This window comes from Spinacia oleracea, chromosome 3, assembly GCF_020520425.1.
Source record: "Spinacia oleracea cultivar Varoflay chromosome 3, BTI_SOV_V1, whole genome shotgun sequence".
Classification (NCBI taxonomy): domain Eukaryota; kingdom Viridiplantae; phylum Streptophyta; class Magnoliopsida; order Caryophyllales; family Amaranthaceae; genus Spinacia; species Spinacia oleracea.
In genome coordinates this window covers 27,672,990-27,695,875 of record NC_079489.1, presented here as the reverse complement: position 1 = coordinate 27,695,875, position 22,886 = coordinate 27,672,990, and the positions used below count along the sequence as shown (strand labels likewise).

The 22,886-nt window shown below is 38.0% G+C and overlaps 1 protein-coding gene and 1 long non-coding RNA gene across 3 annotated transcripts; both read right to left on the bottom strand.

The window, feature by feature from the left end:
• Positions 1 to 957: 957 nt before the first annotated feature.
• Positions 958 to 9,074, bottom strand: LOC110793046 (protein CDC73 homolog). Its single transcript, XM_021997872.2, has 4 exons — positions 7,959 to 9,074; positions 7,115 to 7,197; positions 6,867 to 6,981; positions 958 to 1,516 (listed from the first exon to the last, which is right to left on the bottom strand). Exons 1-3 carry the CDS (start codon positions 8,998 to 9,000, stop codon positions 6,892 to 6,894), a joined length of 1,215 nt encoding a protein of 404 aa, XP_021853564.1. The 5' UTR covers positions 9,001 to 9,074; the 3' UTR covers positions 958 to 1,516; positions 6,867 to 6,891.
• A 3,293-nt stretch (positions 9,075 to 12,367) lies between these two features.
• LOC110793039 (uncharacterized) lies at positions 12,368 to 18,740 on the bottom strand. 2 transcript variants are annotated; one of them, XR_008930259.1, is made up of 7 exons: positions 18,184 to 18,740; positions 16,997 to 17,056; positions 16,541 to 16,662; positions 15,878 to 16,125; positions 15,633 to 15,692; positions 15,267 to 15,468; positions 12,368 to 12,623 (listed from the first exon to the last, which is right to left on the bottom strand). It is a non-coding gene; the product is annotated as an uncharacterized lncRNA (long non-coding RNA). The 2 variants fall into 2 exon arrangements; XR_002534571.2 differs by having other exon boundaries at positions 16,541 to 16,703; positions 18,184 to 18,739.
• Positions 18,741 to 22,886: the final 4,146 nt, after the last annotated feature.

Here is a 22,886-nt window from a genome sequence, read left to right as displayed (position 1 = left end):
TCCATTCCCATTCCCCCCAACACCTCTCAAAAACGTTGACCACCACTTGACCAACCTTGACCAACCTAGGTCACCTGAACCCCCACCTCACCCAGCCACCAGATCAACCACCGGCGAAAAGGAGAGATGGAGACGGAGGGGGTGGCGGCGAAAAGGAGAGAAGGAGACGGAGGGGGCGGAGAGGGGCGGCGGCGAAAATGGAGAAGGAGAAGGAAGGGAAACGAAGAGGAGATAAGGAGACGGAGGGGGTGGGGGAGAGACGGCGGCGATAGAGGGAGAAGGAGAGGGAAGGGCGGCGAAGAGGAGAGAAGGAGACGGAGGGGGCGGGGGAGGGGCGGCGGCGACAGAGAGAAGGAAAGGGAGGGGCAGCGAAGAGGAGAGAAGGAGACGGAGGGGGGGCGGCGGCGACAGAGGGAGAAGGAGAGGGAAGGGCGCGGCGGCGAAGAGGAGAGAAGGAGACGAAGGGGGCGGCGCCGGAGGGGAGGGGGAGGTGGAGGTGGTCAGAAAAAATGGTGAGAAGGAAGGTGAATGAAATTAATAAAAAGCTCCCAAACAACATTTTATATCAAAGGGAATGATTTCCATTACCCTTCTATCCCATTCTTGATTCCATTCCGTTTACCCCTTGCGAACCAAACGGCCCATAAAGTCGTAATGGTTTGACCAACTTTAAATGGCTAGTATGTCCAAAATAAAAAATTTAAATGGATAAATTTAGACATTCTATTAAAATAGTTTGAATTCAAAGTCGTTAAATCATCCCTATCCCTATTTCTATAATTCAGACTTTATTTGGTTTTCTTATATATATTTTTATTTTGGTGGTCGTGTGAATGATTGTTTCTCTTTTGGTGTCCTCAAATAGTCGGATCATGCCAAATATATTGTTCAACTTTCTATTATATTGTTGAACTTTCAATATTTGTTTGAGAAAATAAGAACTCCGTAATATTTTAGTAGCAAATTAAAAGATTTGGGCCCCTTTCAAAATTAATTAGAAAGCTTGTGGAAACCTGAATTGTTCTTAGGATTACACGGAGTACTAACAATTCCAAGACACCACAGTCAAGACACCACACAACTCACCTCATATCTTTACTCAAAAATTTCCCCATCTAGCAACCAAGATTTCCGAAAACATAATATTACATTCTACCTATCTAAGGCTAAAAAGAATATACATGTCCAGGGAACCCTCACAAGCACCGGCAAGAATAGCAAAAGGAATGGTTTCGACAATAATCGTGCTACGACATGCTATAGCCACAACTTAAATTTCAGACATCATTTGGATGCACCAACATGTTTGCTAACTTGCTAAGTCTGTCACCATGCTCTTCACTACATTCCTCTATTAATCATACCCATCATCTAAGTGTTGGAATCAACTCGCAAGTCTCAAACAGACAACCCAATAAAGCATGTGCTTTGTGCAAAAATAATGGAGGTTCTTCACTGGTTCTCTATATCCATCAAACTCAAGCTGGATCAGTCAGAAACTCAGAACACGCAAAGTCTGCAAAAAAGACATTCGTTCCGTTATTACCAGCTAGCTTCATTTTATAATGAAATTGTTACAAAACAATTTCAAAATCCATAATACGGTTCCTGTAATATTCGGTGTGGTTTGGGTTATGGACCAAACCGCACCAAAAGAGACCGCAGACACCCCTTTAAACCCTCAGACTTCCCCAACTAGTACCTGTTCAGGAAAAACTCCTCTCACCCCCAGACAAAAAGAGGATATAAACTGATCACATAAATGAATAGGGAAATTGTACGTAGTACAAACTGCAGAGTAGTATCTTAAGGTAAATCTCTACCCGCAGCATTTACTTCTATCTTGTTGATGGATATCAAAACTTTCCATAGAATGGCAATGACGTGCATGCACAAAAACAAAAAAAGTTAAGGTTTTATCTTATGTTGCATGTTACAGTATGTAATTCGATACAAAACAAAGTTTAAACAGGCTCCTTTGACAGTAATCTTTCTTTGTCTTTCGTTATCGAGTCACTGTCTATCGCAATTCAAAAACAATTTCTAGTTAGAATCCCCAATTTCTCTGGATTAAAAAAACTTTTGTATTGCAGCCTAGTGTGGACTGTAGACTATACCACATTTACAATGAACCACTTTGATCCCCAGGTCTTTGTTAAGATATCATTTCATCCTATTAGAAAGAAGTTTAAATTTGTGACATCTCTATTAGATCTTGAAAACATCATTGATGTTATCATACTACCTCCGACCTAATTTAATTGCAAAATTTACTTTTTCAGTCTCTAGTGCACATGTTTGGCCATTGTACATTACTTTATTGAAAATATTATGAAAAGTTGATTATACACATTGCAACTTCTCTAACAATATTCTCACATGATCTCAAAGATGGTAACAAGCTAATAGATAGGCCTCAAAGTATACTTCTGGAACTATTCAATTGGATTTGATGACTAAGGCATCGTGCCATATCCACACTTTCACGGAGTGTCTCACATCCATTAACCACCTTACCAGGATCTTGAATGAAAAGGTACACAATTTTACTCTCCATCCAGCAACAGAAAGCTCACTATACAAAAAGAGGCCAAAAGTTCTGCTTCGATGTTCGAAACTGTTCTATACATATTTCTCTAGCAATAAATTAAATCAACGATCATGACAAATTTCCTATCACGTCAAAGACCCCGACAAATGGTATTTAGAAAGGATATAGAGACCTTCCAAACAGGTGCAATGAACTGATACAGGGGGAGGGGTAATCTAGGTAGTATCTTAGTTATAGGTAGCTTGAAGAATAAGCTAGGGAGTTTATCACTATATACATAGAGCATACTAGAGAGGGAAGGGCATGTTGTACATTGATAAGTTTTTTATTTAGCTTTTAAGAGTTCATTTGGGAGAGAATCAAGCCTCTCGAAAGCTTGAGTATCATCTAAATTTTGTACTTCGAACTTCATTAATCAAATCATCTTCTTCCTATTTTCTGCCATTATTGATGCTCAAGCTATACTAATTCAAAGGAAATGGTATTAGAACGGTCGATTCTAGGAGATTAAAGTTCATCAGAATTTCTGATTTGAAAAGAAAATAAAAATGGAGGTCGTCGGAGAATGTGTAGCTTGGCAAATGCAAATGTGGGTACGAGAGGAGTTCTCCTATATCACACGCAAGAGAGATCTAGGAATTTCAGATCTCGAAGAGGAGCGAAGAATCCGACAAGAGCTTCAAAATCATAAGTTCAACGGAAGAAATTCGAGGGACGAGATCCTTCAATTGGAGGAATTTTTGAACTTTTTCCAATTAAAGGAGGAGGAGAAGGTGAAGGTTGCCATCATAAGACTTGACGGAGCCACAGAGGGCGCGTCGGTGGTTCGAATGAGAACACCAGCATTGGCCGTTCTATAAGTGGCAAGAATTGAAGAATCAGTGATGCATCGTTTTGGTTCGTCGCCAAACCTTAAATTCTCGTCGGAGAACAATAATAAGGCGGCAAATCGGGTGGCCGAAGAAAAAAGGGTTGTGGAAATAGAATTGAAATTTGAAAATGCCGGTGAGAATTCTAGTGGTGGAGCACAGCGGCGGTCACAGTGGAACTTTCGGAAAATGAGGTGGAGAAGCTTCAATGAGTCACTCGTTGGCTTGGAGAGGAAGCCAAAATTTGGAGATGATGATAGATTGATAATAATGGTCAAATTGGTAAATAACAAGCATGATGACATCAGCAAGGAGGCATGGTTGGTGAAGCTACATGCCTTGGCGGAAAGAATGGACAGAATTTCAGCAAGTAATTTGAAGGGAAACTTTTTAAGTGGCCTACAAACTGGCACCAACAAGGACGCCGTTTACTTCTCATATGAGGACTCTAAGGAGGTCAGGGCCTTATTTGGGAAAACTTATCTCCCAACCAACACGATAAAACCTATTCATTTCCCAATCCAGTCCTTCTGATCAACAAATCTCCACATCATCAACTCTTTCATTTCCACAACTACTTTTAAAACCATTTTTACCACCCAAGTCTCAAACCCACTAGTTCCCGCATAGTCCAATAGCAAGTCTAAGGAAGGAGTATGGCTCCGCTCTACTTAAAATTATATTATCTGAACTTATTTGAACTTTCTGAACTTATCTGAACTTATCTGAACTTATTAGTGTATGAACATGATTGAGAAAAACTTATTTTTTCTAAGCCTATCTTATCTTAACTTATATGTACTTCTTTGAACTTATTTGTCTAAAATAAGCCAAAATAACCCGAACAAAACAGACCCTACATTTCAACAATCAAGCTATCAATGGAAAGTCAAATACCTCATTGATAAGGAGTTCCAAGGCCAGATGAAGCAAGGTCTCAATTTCAAAAGTCACAACATATGGTTCACGTGTCCATCTTGAACACAAGGTGGAAGTTTTAGGGGGGATGTAATGCAATGAGGGGGGGAGGGGTACTCTAAGTAGTATCTTTGTTATGGGTAGCTTTAGGAATAAGCTAGAGAGTTTATCACCATATATATAATTATATATATAGAGAGAGAGCATAATAGAGAGAGAAAGGCATGTTGAATATTGATAAGTTTTGTATTGAGTTTTTAGGAGTTCACTTGGGAGAGAATCAAGTCTATCGAAAGCTTGAATTTCATCTACATTTTCCAAACTTTCAATCTTCTTCTTCGTGCTTTCTGCCATTATTGATGCTCAAGCTATGTTAATTCATAGCAACAAGCTAGACAAACTTGTTTCATGACACTTATCACGTATTTTTCGCCAGATTTAGAAGTTAAAACAATAAGGCGGGCCACGGAGACAATCGTATGATGAAATAATGGAGAGAGCGCCTGTTTGACAATTTTGAATAAGATTTTGACAAAAATGTGTTACTTGATGGTAATGCAATAGCAAGGGAAGAGATAATCAACGCAATAGTCCCTGACATATATGTAACGTCATTTGTTCTTATTCTATGTACATTTATTTCATACAAGGAAAAGAAAATCCATACCAACTTTCACCAAAATTTGTTAGATTATAGATCCTGATGTAAATATACGTAATACTGCATCAAAGGGGAAGTTTGGTATGGGGTATACAACAGAGCATAAGAGAATGAAAACTCTTAATTCCCTTACTTGTGTGTTGGTCATTTTTTTCATAACCCCGCTTTCCTCTACCATGATTCCCCACCCCCTCAAGGGTATCAACTAAGGGAATGGATCTTCAACCTTAGACCAAGTTTGACCATTACCCAACCACCACTTCTACTCCAGCACCCACCCCTAACCATTCCACCGTGGATAAACAACAACCAACCTACCAAATCCACCCGAAAACCCACCACCAACCCTGAAATCCACTTCCACCACCTTAAGCCTGCCCCACCCACTCGAAAACTCACCCCACTATAGAAATCCACCCACCAGCCACAAAAACCCACCCCAAACACCCAAATAAACTAAATCCGAGGGAGAACGGAAAAAAGCTAGATTAGAGGGATCCACTATCATGAGATGCGCAGTGGCGGCGGCATAGCAGAGGGGACCTTGGAGAGACAAGAGAGAAGGAGAACATGGTGGAGGAAGGGTGAGGATTGGGGAAGAAGAGTGAGAGAACCCAAAGAATGAAAGAACTATTTACATCAAAGGGTTTTCTATTTCATTCTCTCCATAACCTTTGTTAATTTCATTCCCTTTCCCTTTAAATTTCCGAACACCCCTAAATCCAAACCAATGTTCTATGTGGAGCCCAATAAAGTTATGCTATAAATGCAGTCACCTGTAGGCTATAGCTAAATAAATACTCCGTAAAATACTTGTGTGGTTTCGATATTCCAAAAGATAATCACAAGGATCTAAGTATCTGACATTGCTCCAAGCAATATCCCAAGATGGAGTGGAACGCAATAGTTTGCTTATAAAGATACAAGCAACCAAAAGTGAAGCTCAAAATTCAGAAGATGTCGATACTGGTAAACTTGAAGATCTACCCTCGGGAGACACCTAGAGGTTCTCCCATATCCGTCACTAGGACCAACTAAAGTCTACCATTGCCACAATTTATACTTCATAGAGGTGTTAAAAATCTTAAGGATTAATCTGATTGAAGGGTGTAGATGTGGTGAGAAAATGACTTCAGACACTTCATAGTTTACTCCAGGGATTTATCTATATTTCTGCTGTAAAATAGGATGTGTTGATGACAAGTATACCTTGTCCACAATTCCATATAGGAAAAATTAAATGATCTAACATGCAGTAGTAGCATCTATCAGTCTTAACGAACTCCGCTGACTTAACCCCTCTAAATAAGTACTGTTACCTAAGATCTTCTACCTTTAACAAACCTTTCAAATGGAAGGGAAACTGAACTTACAAATCAATTCTAGCTAATAAAATAACTAAGAATAAACATCTGTTCAAATAACCATTTTTAAAAAGTCACCCCTATATTACCATAAACCTCTTTTACATTATAGTGTTATGATTTCCTATGAGATAGTTTATCATGTTTAAAGCATATTCATGCAACGCACTCATACCGAAATAAAGACAGTTTAATTTCCAGAGACAGGAAGAACTAATATTCATTGAAATATAATAGTTGAAAATTCACAAAGTGAAATTCCCGTAAACAGCATAAATTAACTCTCTATTTTAAAAAGACAAATTGATGTATAACTCATGCAAAAGTGTAATTATATTCTGAGCGCAAAAATGCAAACAACAAAACAAGGATGAAAAAATTTATACAAAGAAAGTTACAACCGCATATGCAATCAAAGAACTCAATCCCCATCGTTCAAAAGTTAACTCTCTCAATCCATGAAGTAAAATATGGGGACACAACAGATCCAAAAGAAAACTTACAAGTATGTTCTTATGATATATAGCCTCAAGAACGAGATCGAGCAACAAATTCTTCTAATTTGCCCCATACCTCAAGGGCTGCAGCCCTATCCTGATGCCGTTTGTTTTTGCTGATCTGCATTATTACATTTACATCTTGTGATATTAAAACAATGCACTAATGCACACCAACAAAAGGGGTTATGAAAAGAACGGAAAAAACCCAAATGGAAGGAAAATACGAGTACCAATGGCAAGGTTACACTCACCGATATTATCTTTACATTCCACTGTTTCACAACTTTTGCAGATTCTATACTATCATCCTCAAAACGCATGTAGAAACCAATAACTGCAGAATACACAATAGGTTTTTAGACCAAGTTTTTTTACATATACATAAAATCTGAGCTTTTATAATTCAATGTGGAAGTCCTCTGTAATATTTCAAAAAACAAATAAATGGCAGTGGACCTTTAGATAACTGATACAATGCAAAAACTATAGCATTAATGTAACCGCAGGCAACCAACTACAACAAATTGCTAGTTGCTACACAAAAGTAGGCACCGGAAGCAATCAAAATTAATGCTTTAGCTTCACAATTTAGAATATGACACTAACTAATCGTGAAGTTATACTACTACTTTAAAGATTGCAATGGTACCCAATAATGAATCAAAGAAAGGTTGCATTTAGAATAAGAAGAGATCTACCAAAAAGTAACCAGTATAGGAAATTTTCTAATTAAATAACACTACATAGCTCTAAAAACAATGACTTCCAAACCCCAAGTGCCATCAGGGAATTTGTCAATATTCTTTTCCAAAACATATAAATTTTAGTAGTTATCCAAGGGCATGCACTTGTTCAATAATCCAAGGACATAAGTGAAACAGAAGCAATTTTAAACTAACTGAAACATAAAGATCATTCGCTCATTCTACACTTCAATCATAAATCCCCAAGCACATAATATGCAACTTGAAAATCTTCAACACAAATGTCAGCATCAATAACCAAGTGAAACAAGCTACAACAGCTACAAAGGTCCATATTGATTCACAATACAATGTGATCATCACTAAAACAAATCAAAGTTCCGCAACTTACTCTTATTGAATATCTCAACATGGTCTTTGAAGGGCCAATCTTTAAACTGCCATTCCTTCCCAAGGACAAAAACTGCCACAACACGGTCCCAATCATCGGCCTTCAATGTTGACGGTTTATCTCTAACCTCATAAGCAGTCATGACCTTATCCTTATCCCTACTAAACTTCTTCTGAACCGTCACACATTCCGGCTTTGGTCCCTTCATCTGCTTCATCTTAACATCAGTAGAAATAAAAACTCCATCCTCCAAAAACTCCTTCACATTGTAAATAGTGATCAAGGTACTAGAAGCACTTGGCACCAAAATAATGGGCACCCCTTCCCCAATCTTACCCCCACCTTTAAGCATCTTCGCTTTCGGACCAGAATGAAACCCTTCATCTTTCTCCCCACCTAAAGGACGTCCTTTATTCCCTCCCACATTCGCATCCTTCCTCTGCTGCGGCTTCTCCTGCTCCCTCCTCAACGCTCCAACATAAATACCATAAAAATCGCGGTTACGAACTTGCAATACAGCGTTCCGATCCCGAAGCGGCTTTTCACTCTGCCTAATCAGCCCCATCAAATCAACACCCTCACCCCCACCACCACCCTCCTCGGAAACCCTAATTTCAGAATCATCTTCAATTCCCAAACTACTCACCCCATTGTTGTTCGGAAGCGAGGAAAAGAACTGGGGGTCGTCGGGGCGATACTCCTCAACATCGGTGGCGGTCGTAAGGACAAATTCGATAGCGTCAGACGACGAAACATGGCCATCAAGATAATCAAGCACAGGTTTCCTATCAACGTAAGTGACGGTGGGAATGCCTTGATTTGTAGCGTTTTTTATGTACTCGGGTTGCTTGCAATTGCGGTTTTTGATGCAGAAAACTAGGGTTTCGAGAGTGTAGAGATTCCCTTGCTTTGAACGGTAAGCGGTTTCGGTTTTACAGGGGAAGGAGTATTGAGTTGAGAATCGGAACTCGTCTCCGACTCGGTGGATTTTGTCGAGGTCGCCTCGGATTGTGTAGTCTCGCAGTGCTGATAGAGGATCCATGGAGGAGAGAGATGATACTGAAGTGGAGGGAGTTCGAATATGAGACAATTGTGGAACACGAGTGCTAATCCTATACGAAAGTATATTTAACTAGCTTTGGAGCGCGTTTTAAGAACGGGCAATTATATATTGTTTGTTAAGCCGTTGTTTAAAGTGTTAATTTTATTGAGGTCTTGTGATTTTAGTTAGAGTATAATGTACACAGAGGTGATCAAATTTCTAAGTTGAAAAAATATATAAATTATATGGTGAATTAATATTAAGTGTTAAAGATATAGATGAAGTAGTGAAGGTTGAATATGAATTCAATGGTGAATTGATGTTGGATGAGGAAGATGAAGTGGAAAATGTGTTAAAGTTGTGAAATGCTTCGTATAACAAACAACAACGTGAAAGATTGAAAAAAAATTAAAAATTCATGGATGAAAGCAGGAGGTGACACGTGTCATCTAATCATGTATAGTTATCCTTTTTAAATACTACTAGGTATAGAGGTATATATGTTATTTTCCGCCTAAAACCACAAATTTCTAAAAGCGATTTCTTTCAATATCGTAATCGTAACCCTTTAAAACATACAAACTTCAAGTTACTATTGTAGTAACAGTGTGCTGTCAATTTTTCCCCTATCTATATCTCTTTACTACTCATTTGCCCTTCTTTCCAGATCGTGACACGTGCACTCTTCACCCGCCATTTCTCCCATTGTTGTCGATTTTGTGCCATTTCTCCCTCTTCGGTCTTCGCTGCTTCCCTTCTCTTTTTCTATTTTTAGGGTTTTCCCCTTTCCTCGTCGCCTTTCGGTGCTTCCGTTTTGATCTTCTCTTCCCTTCCCAGTTTCTGCTGAGTTTTGTCGATCGAAACCAAAATGTCGGGAGCAGCCTCAACGATTTTCCTTTTAGCATTAAAGGTAGAGTTCTCATATGGTGGGAGTCAATTGAGCTATATTATGCCTGTTTTCTCCAGGAAGCTTCTCGCCGATGGAGTTGTCGGCGGCGTCTCTAAAACTGCCGTAACGCCTCTTGAACGAATCAAGATTCTTTTTCAGGTGATTTTTTATCTTGAAATGATTGTTCTATTCAATTTCATATATTTAAATTCGATTTTTTTTTTGTCTTGGATAAATTTGGGTTTTAAATTGTCTATTTTGTTCAATTTGAAGTTTGGTTAAGCCTTTTCTTGTTTGTTCTTGTAATTAATATTTTGATTTTAATCAAGCGGGATAGATTTGGATTGTTGCAATTAGTTGGATTTTTCCTGTCTATTAGATTGTTAAGGGAATTAATAATTGAGTTGAATCAACAATTCGAATGAGTTTCATGGAGTGTGGAATAGACCTGATCAAGATGAGCCCGGCCCGTCGGCCCGGCCCGCCCGAATTTTTTGCGGGTTTGGGCAGAATTTTCCGGCCCGGTTTCCGGCCCCGACCCGACCCGGTCCGAAAATTTTAATTTTTTGGGCGGGTTTGGGAAACACAAAAATACACTTTTTAGTTATAAATTTGGCCCGGCCCGAAAATAACGGGTTTGGGCACAAAATATGGCCCGAATCTCGGCCCGACCCAGCCCGGTCCGACATAGTGGGCTCATTTTTTACGCTCAAGCCCGGCCCGGCCCGCCATTTGATCAGGTCTAGTGTGGAACAGTTTGTTTCCTCTCATAATAAAGTTTTTGTTATATATGAGTCCAGAAGTGCATAAAGGTCTGGAATATGGAAGATTATGAGTAGGAATCTTAGTTTGCTGATGAATGTATTAGGTTTTTGTTTGAAGGAGTTAAAGTACGAGTTCATCATACTTCAAATTGGAAGGGCATTCATGGAAGAGATGGTAAGGTTATGGAGAAATGGGGAAGTTTTGGCTGGATTGATTATCTATAGGGGACTATGTGTAATACCTCGTATTTTTCTGAATTTATAAATATATTTTATTATATTTATAAAGCATTTTTATGAATTTTAGAAATTAAGTTGCATTTAATAAAAATTTGAATGTATTTTTATTTAAAATAATATAATTATTATTTTATTAATTCCGAAATAAATTAAATAAATTTATTATTTTATTTTTTAAGCCTGAAAATTTATTGGGTCATGTTTTAAATTAATTCCGAGCCCAATTCCATTTAGTTGGTGAACCCAACAGAGTTTTAAAGCTTTTAATTCTAATCCAAATCCAATTGTGAAAGCCCAATGCAAACCCCTAAACCTAAGCCTACTAGGGATTAGGAACCTATAAATATAACCCCTCACATTGATGATCCCCATATTTCATTAAATTTTCTCTCTCCACTTGCTCTCCTCTCCTTCGGCTCTCTTGCCTCGTGTGCGCTCATCCCCTCACCCGCACACACGCACCAGAGCACCCCGCTCGTCGTTGCTGCCTTGTGCTGTGCCCTCGAGCACTCGCCCTCACCTCACCCTCGTGCACGCTGTTGTTGCCTCTCGCGCACAGCCCGCACACGCACCACACTCCCTCGCCCTCTCGTCTCGCCTCTCTTTCCTCTCGCTCGTGCCCACACGAGCACAGTGCCCCTACTGCCGAGCCAAGCCCCGCCTTTGCTGCTTGCTCGTAGCTGCCCGCGCACACACACAAGCCCACTCGTATGCGTTGTGTGCATTGTACTTGTTCCGTTAATTCTGTTTGCGCCCAATCACATTCAATTCATGATTGTACCGTGATACAGGCTGGTTTGGTATAATTCTCTTCTTCCTTGCCTATTCTATTTCAATTTCGTATTTTAAATTATATAATTATTATTGATTTTGATTAATTAAACTGATGGGAACGGTTATGAACACCGTATTGTGATGTTTATATTTCTGGATTGATGAAGAGTATTTTAAATTAAAGAACTATTGGTGACGAAAGCGGTAAAATATAGATTCAGGTTACAGTATATAGTATACTGCGGTTCTCAAGAACCACTAGTAGAAAAAACCCTTATTGCAGCGGGCTTTTAGACCCCTGTTGCAGCGTACATCGTATGCTGCAACTGGGGGGCCTGCACCAAGTCTGAACTTGTTGCAGCGTACAATGTTCGTTGCGAAAAGTACTTTTTTGCAGCGTACATATACATGTACGCTGCAACAAGTGCCAAAATTTTCGCCAAAATCTTGACTTGTTGCAGCGTACAAATTCGTGTACGCTACAAAAGACCCCACCTGTTGCAGGGTACATCTATTTGTACGCTGCAACAAGTCTAAAATTTTGCCAAAATTTACACCCTTGTTGCAGCGTACATATATATATGTACGCTGCAACAAAACACTTTTGGCGGGAAAATTTTAATCTTATTTAGGGATGATTGTCTAGCACTAAATATAGAAAACTGTCACAACAATAATAATATCGCAACCTGTATAACAATTATAAAAACAATAACTGGTGTTTTGTATATTATATATCCCAAAACAAAGTGCATGTAGTACATTTAAATATATGTGTTCCAATTTCAACGTACGCATACATTTTAATATAAAAGATTGTTCTATAACATCTAAGCCAACTCGATCAAACGCGCTCAGGCCAATAATAAATACTTGCAGGTAAAAAACTTATCCCATTGCTCACGAACCACATCAATTTCCTCACTACCATAAGGCGCATTCCTCGGAGTATAGACCTTCAAAAACAAAATTTTGATGGGAGCATTAGATTAAATGTCATTTTAGTCTAAATATGACCTATAACGACCCAATGAGCCTTAAATGTGCATAATTATTTTGTAACGAGTATTGAAAACTTTAAAACTAAGCATATTAATCATGTAATAAGTTTGAAATGAGTCATTAGGTTCTTTAGTTCAAAGTGGGGAACGAAAATGTTATTTTAGTCTAAATATGACCTATCATGACCCAATGAACCTTAAATGTGTGTAAATATATTGGAAAGAGTCTTGGAAACTTAAAACTAAGCATATTAATCATTTAAAGGGTTTAAAACGAGTCTTTAGGTTCCTTAGTTCAAAGTTGGGGGCGAAAATGGCTCATTTTAGCCTAAATATGACCAATACAACCAAACAAGTCTCAAATGTGCATAAACCGATTGGATTGAATCTTGGAAACTTAAAACTAATCATATTAATCATGTAATAAGTTGGAAGTGAGTCCTTAGGTTCGTTAGTTCAAAATTGGGAGCGAAAATGTCATTTTAGCCTAAATATGACATATAATGGCCAAACAAGCCTCAAATGTGCATAAATAGATTGGATTGAGTCTTGGAAAGCTAAAACTAATCATATAAATCTTGTAATAATTTTCAAATGAGTTCTTAGGTTCGTTAATTCAAAGTTGGGAGCGAAAATGTCATTTTATCCTAAATATGACCTATAATGGCAAAAAAAGGCTCAAATGTGCATAAATAGATTGGAATGATTCTTGGAAAGTTAAAACTAATCATATGAATCATTTAATAAGTTTGAAATGAGTTCTTAAGTTCGTTAGTTCAAAGTTGTGAGCGAAAATGTCATTTTAGCCTAAATATCACCTATAACGGCCAAACAAGTCTCAAATGTGCATAAATAGATTGGATTGAGTCTTGGAAAGTTAACACTAATCATATGAATCATGTAGTAAGTTTGAAATGAGTTTTTAGGTTCGTTAGTTCAAAGTTGGGAGCGAAAATGCCTCATTTTAGCCTAAATATGACCTATAACGACCAAACAAGTCTCAAATGTGCACAAATCGATTGGATTGAATCATGGAAACATAAAACTAATCATATTAATCATATAATAAGTTGGAAGTGAGTCCTTAGGTTCGTTAGTTCAAAGTTGGGAGCGAAAATGTCATTTTAGCCTAAATATGACCTATAATGGCCAACCAAGTCTCAAATGTGTATAAATAGATTGGATTGAGTCTTGGAAAGTTAAAACTAATCATATAAATCATATAGTAAGTTTGAAATGAGTTTTTAGGTTCATTAGTTCAAAGTTGGGAGCGAAACTGTCATTTTAGCCTAAATATGACCTATAATGGCGAAACAAGTCTCAAATGTGTATAAATAAATTGGATTGTGTCTTGGAAAGTTAAAACTAATCATATAAATCATGTAGTAAGTTTGAAATGAGTTCTTAGGTTTGTTAGTTCAAAGTTGGGAGCGAAAATGTCATTTTAGCCTAAATATGACATATAATGGCCAAACAAGTCTCAAATGTGCATAAATAGATTGGATTGAGCCTTGGAAAGTTAAAACTAATCATATGAATCATGTAGTAAGTTTGAAATGAGTTCTTAGGTTCGTTAGTTCAAAGTTAGGAGCAAAAATGTCATTTTAGCCTAAATATGATCTATAATGACCCAATGAGCCTTAAATGTGCATAAATAGATTGGAATGAGTATTGAAAACTTAAAACTAAGCATATTAATCATGTATTAAGTTTGAAATGGGTCCTTAGGTTCTTTAGTTCAAAGTTAGGACCGAAAATATTATTTTAGTCTCGTTTGATCGTTATATGTCATATTTTGACTTAAATAGTCGTTTTCGCTCCCAATTCTCAACTAATTAACCAAAATAGGTATTTTAAACCATTCATATGTTTGATATACTTAGTATTAGGTTGCCAATACTCATTATCACATACTTTGGTCATGTTATGCACATTTAAACCTCGTTTGACTAAAATGGCCGTTTTCTCTCCCAACTCTCAACTAATGAACTTAGTTTTATGTTTCTAAGACTCATTCTCCCCTACTTCTAAGTAGGCAAAACAATTTTGAAATTAGTCACATCACATATAGAATCCAAAATGTCGATAAGCGAGCAGTACACTAAACCACATCGCCCGGTGATTTAAACACATGGATTCATTAGTGGGTCTCGTGATTGAGCAACATAACTTCATTTATCTCGTTAAATTCAATGCTCTTCTCTTCCCCTTTTTACTTGTCATGAACTACAAGCCAAAACTCTACTTCCATCAACAAAAGAGGCAAACTGATGACAGATTACTAGTCAGTGACAACATAGGTGGGATGTCAGGACTTGTTATCTTACTCTAGCTAGACACTTGACCCTTAATTTGGTTTGCTATTAATACCGCGTAATCCAACCAACTTGCTAATACTCTATATCAATGCAGCAATCCAAAATGGGGTGAAAACCGTGAAAACAATAGCACATTAATACCATAAATGGTATAGAAATCCATATAGTCTTATACTCTATATCGATGTTTCTGATTCCAGATAATAAAAATAAAACAAATTCATCACCTACATTGAATCTACAGATGAAATAGAGGTTATAATAAAGTAATGGTTGGTACCTGAAGTTTACTGATAACTTCTTGTTGTTTTCTTTCTCGCCTCGAAGCAGCATCTGATGCTCGTTTTAATTCTTCTTCAGCCTCGGACTGAACCCTTTGTATTGAAGCTTTCAGATCTGCAGCAGCCTTTTCTCGCTCTTCTCTTCTTTGGTCACGCTCTTCATCTAGCTATGTTTTCAGTTCAGCTATAGATGCCTTCTGGCTGCAACAAGCAATCCATAAAAAGGTTACTTTCTGTCTTGGACAATTACTCATTTACACAGAATTTCTTAGCCCTGCTTTAGACTACAATCAACAAATTCTTCTTGCAGCAGGAGAAAATAGGAAGAGAAAGAAAAGGAGATAAAAAGAAGTTTCCCCTTGTACCTTTTCTTTGTCTAGATCTTTCCTCATTCTTCTCGTTTCACTTTCAAGTTCTTCCATTCTCTAAATAAGAAGTGCAAAAGGGAAACTAATCAGCTATGGAAAAGAAAATGTCATCTCATACACAAACAGGGACAACACCATTGCGGTCAGCACGATTCTTTGCCTTCATGTCATCAGTGACCTTTCTCGGGACTAGGAATGAAAAAAGTATGGTCACGAAAAAATTAACCGATAGACATCCCAACCTTTGGTTTTGAAGAGGAAGGTTTAGATCTGAGAAGAAAGGAGCAGGAGGTGGTGGGGGTGTTGCAGGAGCAGCTGGTGCAGGGGATTTAGGCGCAGCAGAGACAATAGCTTTGCTACAGAAACTCCACAGTGGTCCAAGTGGATAGAAACTCTTAACATAATCCCTCAAACCTGGTAAGTAGAGCTCCTTCAAAGCCTTGGCCCACTCCACGTGATTAAGATCCTTATTTCTGTACTCAACCAGAACCTGAGTAATTAAGAACAATGAACAATCCGAACAATCAGAAAATCCATATCAAGTACTTTTGTATAGTACAAAGCCGCAAAATTTTAAATTACAACAGTATGCGTGATGGCAAACCATCTTCTGAAGAACATCAGAGGGCCAAAAACGAACTGACAAAATAATTCTTTCTAAATTCATCCAAAAATAGTTGTTTGTTGACTGTAAGCATATCTGACTCTTTAGATACTTGCATTAATTTTATATCATTCAAAAAGAGTTTCCAAGCAATACTTTGTTGCTATAAAATTCAGCAATTTGCCAACTTTTTGCACTAGGCATACTCATACCTAGCAAGAAGAGATGTCTTAGAAAACCCAGAAAAGGAATGATGGGATTGAAAAATTCAGCATTTGAAAGTTCAGAGTAAAATACATACCACAATCTTTGCCTGAATAAGCAATCTATGCCAAAGCTGCAAGGTTGTCAGAAACAGATTTCTGATGGTTGAAGAAATCAGACCCCCTCCCCTCCGTCAAGGCATTATGCACGCGTCAATTACTTGGGAGCAAATAGATGAGAAATTATGTATGCATCAATTACTTGGGAGCAAAAAAATGAAACGTCAGTTACATAAGTACATGGATTAGAAATCAGATGCCCAAAGCTTTTACACTAATATTTATTTAAATCAGATGCCCAAAGCTATTTCCCATGTTTTTCAGTTAGCCTCAGCCATCGACAAGAGATGGGTATCTATCCAAACATGGTTTAAATATATCCATATATCCAAGAAGAACGTGCGGGAAAATATTTCAGAACATACAAAGCTGCAAAGATGTCAACTCAAGCGGAAAAAAGTACAATAAATCAAAACAGGTCTGGTATTACATACCTCAAGCTTAAAACACCAAGACTGCTCTACAACAAGCTGACTGCGTACAGATTAGAGCTCCTACATCACAAGGTTTTCAATTAAAAAATGAAATAAAACATAGAGTGAACCCCGTGTCTGAAGTATTATGCTAAAAATTTAAAAAGGTCTTGAAGATTCGTTGCACGAGGTTCAAATATATTATTTTCCTGTACACAATTACCATGACATGGATTTTAAATCATATACCAAGAACCAAAAACAAAATCTTCTTATACCAAAAACCAAAAACAACAGCTTATTTCATCTACATTTATGATTTAAATTGAGATGATTTTCAACCTCAGTGAATCCCAAAGTTATAACAAGGACACGGCAGATACGTTTACATCTAAGATTTCAGGATATTGCATACAAATAAAAAGATTTTCATAATTGAATATGTCAGTTGATGCTAAACTAACTAACCTCAGGCAACCAGTGTTAGTTTTAAAACTTTTAAATTAAAATCACTTGATGTCAACCATTGTTCTTCCAACAAATGCATCAAGTTACAATGTGACTCAATATGAGTATATCGATCTCAAGCTCTTGAACCTAGGAGATCTAATTGCATAAAAAGTTACGGAGTAAATGAAAAGACTGATGTTGAATCTCTGTTTCTACTACCCTTTAAATGGTCAGCCTCGACATGATCTGTTTCCCAACTGCAACAGAGACTAACTCAGTAAAAAAAAAACACACACACCTTTTTCTTTCTAGTTAAAACCTCATAACAAGCTCGGAAACCCGCAAATATAACCAGCAAGTCATAAGCATATGCATTAAGAAGGAATAATTTACATAAAGAAATCACATATTACAAGCAATTCAAGTACATTAGACAATCACTGATTCACTGAACCTCAACAAAAACAGAAAACGCAAAAAACTATCACCACATACTCAATTGAAGAAATTCTTACCTTTCTCATAAATTCAGATAAACTAACAACAACTGCAAAACCAACACAGGTCTGCTTACAACCCAAACAACAAAGAAGCAAAAGAAGAACAAAACCAAATGCTAATAAGCAGTTATTTCTAAAACCCAAGCACTTGGCTCAAAGCACTTGAGTATTTTCTACTAGTGTATTATATTCCTACTGAAATTGGACATTTTCACAATGGAATATATGACTTATAATCCCCATAATAAATCTACTAACCTGAAAGGCAATAGATACTCATAATCCCCAGCAGAAATAAACTTAGCAACCCTAGAATTGGCCCAATCAGCTCAAATCACAGCATCCACCTCCAATGTCCGCTTCTCACCAGCTGCCCCAGTCGCATCTAATGTCTTCGGCATATCCATCTTCGAGAACAACCCTAAAACGAATTGAACAAACCCTACAAACGAATTGAACGAACAAACAAATTGAACCCTAAAACCGAATTGAACAAACGAATTGAACAAACCCTAATAACGAATTGAACAAAATCACAGAACCCTAAAAACGAATTGAACAAACCCTAATTCTTAAAACAAAAATCAGATAAACGAATTGAACAAGCCTAAAAGAGATGGGACAACGAAGAGAACTAGCTGCGGCGAGAAGGTTGACGGAGAACAGGATGCGAGCAACGAGAATTGAAACTTTGGGATGCAGTTTAGCTTTTTATTTTTTGAGGGGACGACGCAAGGAAAGGTAAGGGGAGAAGAAGGGAGTTGAGCGCCAGAATTAAAATTTTGAGACGCGGCTTAATTTGTTATGAATTAGCTAGAGAATAATTTTGTTTCCCTGGTTATTGCAGGGGGCTTTAAATTGTACCCTGCAACAAAAACGGGCTATTGCAGGGGGCTTTTAAAATGTACGCTGCAATAAACTTTTTTGCAGGGAACAATTAAATTGTACGCTGCAACAACCCTTTAAAGGGTTTGACCTGCGTTGGCCGATTGGTTGTTGAAGCGTATTAATACATGTACGCTGCAACAAGGGGGCTGCAACAGGGGTTTTTTCTACTAGTGAACATCTATCACTTGACCTTACTAGCTTTCCGTTTGGCTTTAGAACTTTCTGATGACTGACTGACTACGGGACGGGATTCTTCCAGAGTTTTTGTATGTTTTAGGCTTAGGAATTGGGTTGAGATTTCGGCAGCACTTCGGTAGTATTCGGACTAACTCGGATGATCGTGTGGGCAGGGTCTGCTTAACAGAGTGTTAAATGCGGCAGACACACGAATTCAGGACAGAGAAAAGCTTTGGTCAATACTCAAGCTTAGGGTTTAGGGTTATGAATGTGTGTTATTTTCCGGATTTCAGAGGCCCTATTTATAGTAAAATAGGGCAGAATAAGATAAATCTTCGAACTGAGAGTTTTTCAAGTGAGATATGTGCAGCGCTAGAAAATTTCAGCGCTTGGATCAAGAGCGTTGTTTATTTCTAGCGCTTGAAATCTCAGCGCCATATATGTTCTGGTGACAGCTGGATTAACTCTATCTTCGCGTGATTGTGTGAGAAACAAACTGCTACACCGAAATATAACGACGCTTAGGATTTATGTGTTGGAAAATTGTGGCGCTTAGATTGCCAACGCTGGTGCTTTACTTCACTTTTCCAGTCTTATCGGTTTTTACCCGAATCTCACTCACGGTTTCCATCCTTAGGAATGCGACTTAAACACTCGGATATTTTATCTTATACAGTTGCCATTCTGGGCAGCGTTCAGGCATAGCAGTTATTATAAATAGTAGTTTCTAAAAATGGAAATATGGTTTACAGGAAAAGTCAGTCATGGATCGTTCATAGCATATTCAGGAAAGCTTAGCCAAGCGGTGTTTGGTTTCATCATCGAACACACTGTGTCGGGTCTAGGGACAAATGTAGGAGTCTACATTATGGTTTATTGTTGAATTATGAAGCCTATGTGGACAGTCATGTTGTGATCATTTTTAATCGCTGAATTATGTCAAGCATGTTGTTCAAGTTTATATGCATGTATGGGTGTTTCACATGCAAGGATTATGTTTATGCTATTATACGGAATGTCTAGCATACTTTGAGCCAAGTATTTGTGCCTTATGCACCATTTATTCTACCCCGCTGTAGGGTATGATTTGGGAAGTCTATGTGAATTGAACTAAGGACTATTTGTGCCTTGTGCATTCCCCGCTTGTTAACTGGCAATGTCGGATTATCTCAAGAGTATATTGAGAAGGAACAATGGGAGTAATATCACTTGAGTCTTATGTTTGATCACAAGTCCTAAAGGATTAAAATGAAGTGTCAGTGTTTGGTTGCTTGTATTTTATGTCTTGTTGTGGTGTCTTGAGTTCACCTTGTGCATAAGATATTTATTAACGTAAAGTGCAACCCGAATGAGCTTCGAAACTGTTGGAACATATATACCTTGCGTATGAACAATGGGGGGAGTCTTGCCGGAAAACTTGTACTCCTTGAATGATAGAAGACATTGTTTCATTCTTTCTTTTAAGCGCGGAAATTTCGTCAGTATGACCCGACAATCGGTATGGCCCGACATTTAATTATTATTTTGGTGTGTGGTTGGCTTCCAACACCCTTTTCCCTTTCATGGATATTTTCTTTTACCCATTCGACGCTAATTCTTATAACTAAATGTATGAGTCAAGAGTCGAGTCAAGAGTCGAGTCAAGTGTCGAGTCTTGTCTCCATGATTACTTGTTATTAAATGGCTTTTACATGTGGATTATTATATTTTATATTGTTGAGTGAAGCATGTTAGACTAGGATTTGTTTCTAGCTTGTTCGTACTCAGCTTTCGCTGACTTTGTGCTTCATGTTTCCTTCGGTCATGGCCTTTGCCTTAATGACCGTATGATGATCCATCATTGCATTTTTTTTTATTTTGGCAAATAAAGGAGATTTATTACTTACCAAAGAAAGCAGTACAACAGCCTACAAGCCCAACTGATAATTTAAAGCTTCAGTTCTAAGTTCCCCCACCTTCTAGGAAGGGTTGGGAGTTAAAACTTCATTAGCCATATTACATAATCAACTTCGCTTTCACTACATCGTTACACCGACAAGCAACTTTAAAAATAATATTTCTATACACCACTTCCGGCCTCTCACAATCTCCCGTAAAAAAATTCTTGTTTCTTTGTAACCAAATTGCGTACACTGATTCAGAAAAGCACATTCCAAGAAGTTGTTGAGTAGGATGTCGGCATGTTGCAGCTGCTTGCATTACTTCCTGGCCTGGTCAAAAGTGAGGCTGCTTCTACCTATCTTCAACAAACCCAGAATTTTGTGCCAGATCACTGAAGAATAAGCACATTGGAAGAAAAGGTGATCTAAAGTCTCTGAAGATGCATCACACAGGTAGCGTACCCCATCAATCTGCATTCCCCAACTAAGCATCCTATCTTTAGTTGTCAACCGATGCAAAATGGCTAACCAAGTCACGAAAATGCTTTTAGGACTAGCCTTATTGTTGCAGCATACTCTTCTCTATGGAACAGAAGGAAATGGACCCCTGATGTTCTTATATAATTTCCTAACTGAAAATTTAGTCCCTACTACAAATAGCTGCATACTTCCTTGATGTAAGAAAACATCTCTACAACTCAGCACCTTTTTGAGAGCCCATGACAGCCCGTGAGGGACATCCTTGGTCCATATATCTTTTGCTTTAATGTAGTATGAGTGAAGCCATCTAATCCAAAGCTTATCTTGTTTCAAAGCGACTGCCCAGAAAAGCTTACACGTGGCTGCTTTGTTCCAAACAGGAAGATCAAGCAAGTTCCAGCCCCCAACAGCCTTGGGTAAACATAATTGATCCCAAGCTACCAGTGCTTTCCTTGACTGTTCTGTTCCTCTTGTCCATAAATAGTTTTTACAATTTTTTTGAACCTCTTGCATTTGCGTTGTTGGGGAGTAGATTTTAAATAACAGGTTTGTAGAGATAACTTGCGGGAGAAGTTATCATCATGGGATTGAGTTTGAGAGATTGTTTTCTCTTCCTCATTTATAAACTCTATAATTATTTTCTAGTCGTGACTATATTAATTACTTAAACTTTTAGTTAATGGATTTAAAAATATTTAATGTTTTGGTTTTGGGCCTTAATGGTTCCGAGTTGTACGGTGGCCATTAACTATTATTACATTTGAAAGTTAGTTAAATTTCGTTGCGTAATTCTGGTAAATAGCCTTAGCCGTTATCACGGTGGCGGTAATATCTTAGTAATTCTTTTATCTTAAGTTATAAAAAGTTTTATAAAAAGCAAGGAATTACTCCGTATTAGGGTGTTACAGCTACTTCCTAACGAGTTTTGATGACAAGAAGCATTTCAGTCATGCCACTAGGAATGGAGATTATTGAAGCCAGTTTTGCCAGTGCATCGGCGAATTGCTTCTCTTCCCTTAGAAGGTATGTGTACCGAAGCTCTTCGACTTGCTCCGAAAACTTTTCAAGATATGATTGGTATAGAGCTAGGTTTTCACTTCTGACTTTCCACTTGCCAAACATCTGGTTGATGATTAAGGAGGAATCGCCGTATACCCAAAATTTCTGAACACCAAGAGCTAATAACGGCTTCCAGACCCATTATGCAAGCTTCATACTCAGCGACATTATTTGTAACATTGAACTGGAGTGTTACAGAGATTGGAGTGTGAGTGCCGTCAGGAGCTATTACGATTACCCTGATACCTCATCCATTTTGATTGGATGCACCGTCGAAGTGCAGCGACCAGCTGCCGTAGCTTGTCATTTAGTATTTGCTCACCCGACAACTCGTAGATTTCTTCCTCGGCTTTGATAGGACAATCTGCCAAGAAATATGAGACCGCAAAACCTTTGATGGATTTTTGAGCCAAAAGCTGCTACTCTCGTATCACAATAACTGAGTTTTGTCAGTTTTCCTCATTGTCTTTGAAAACT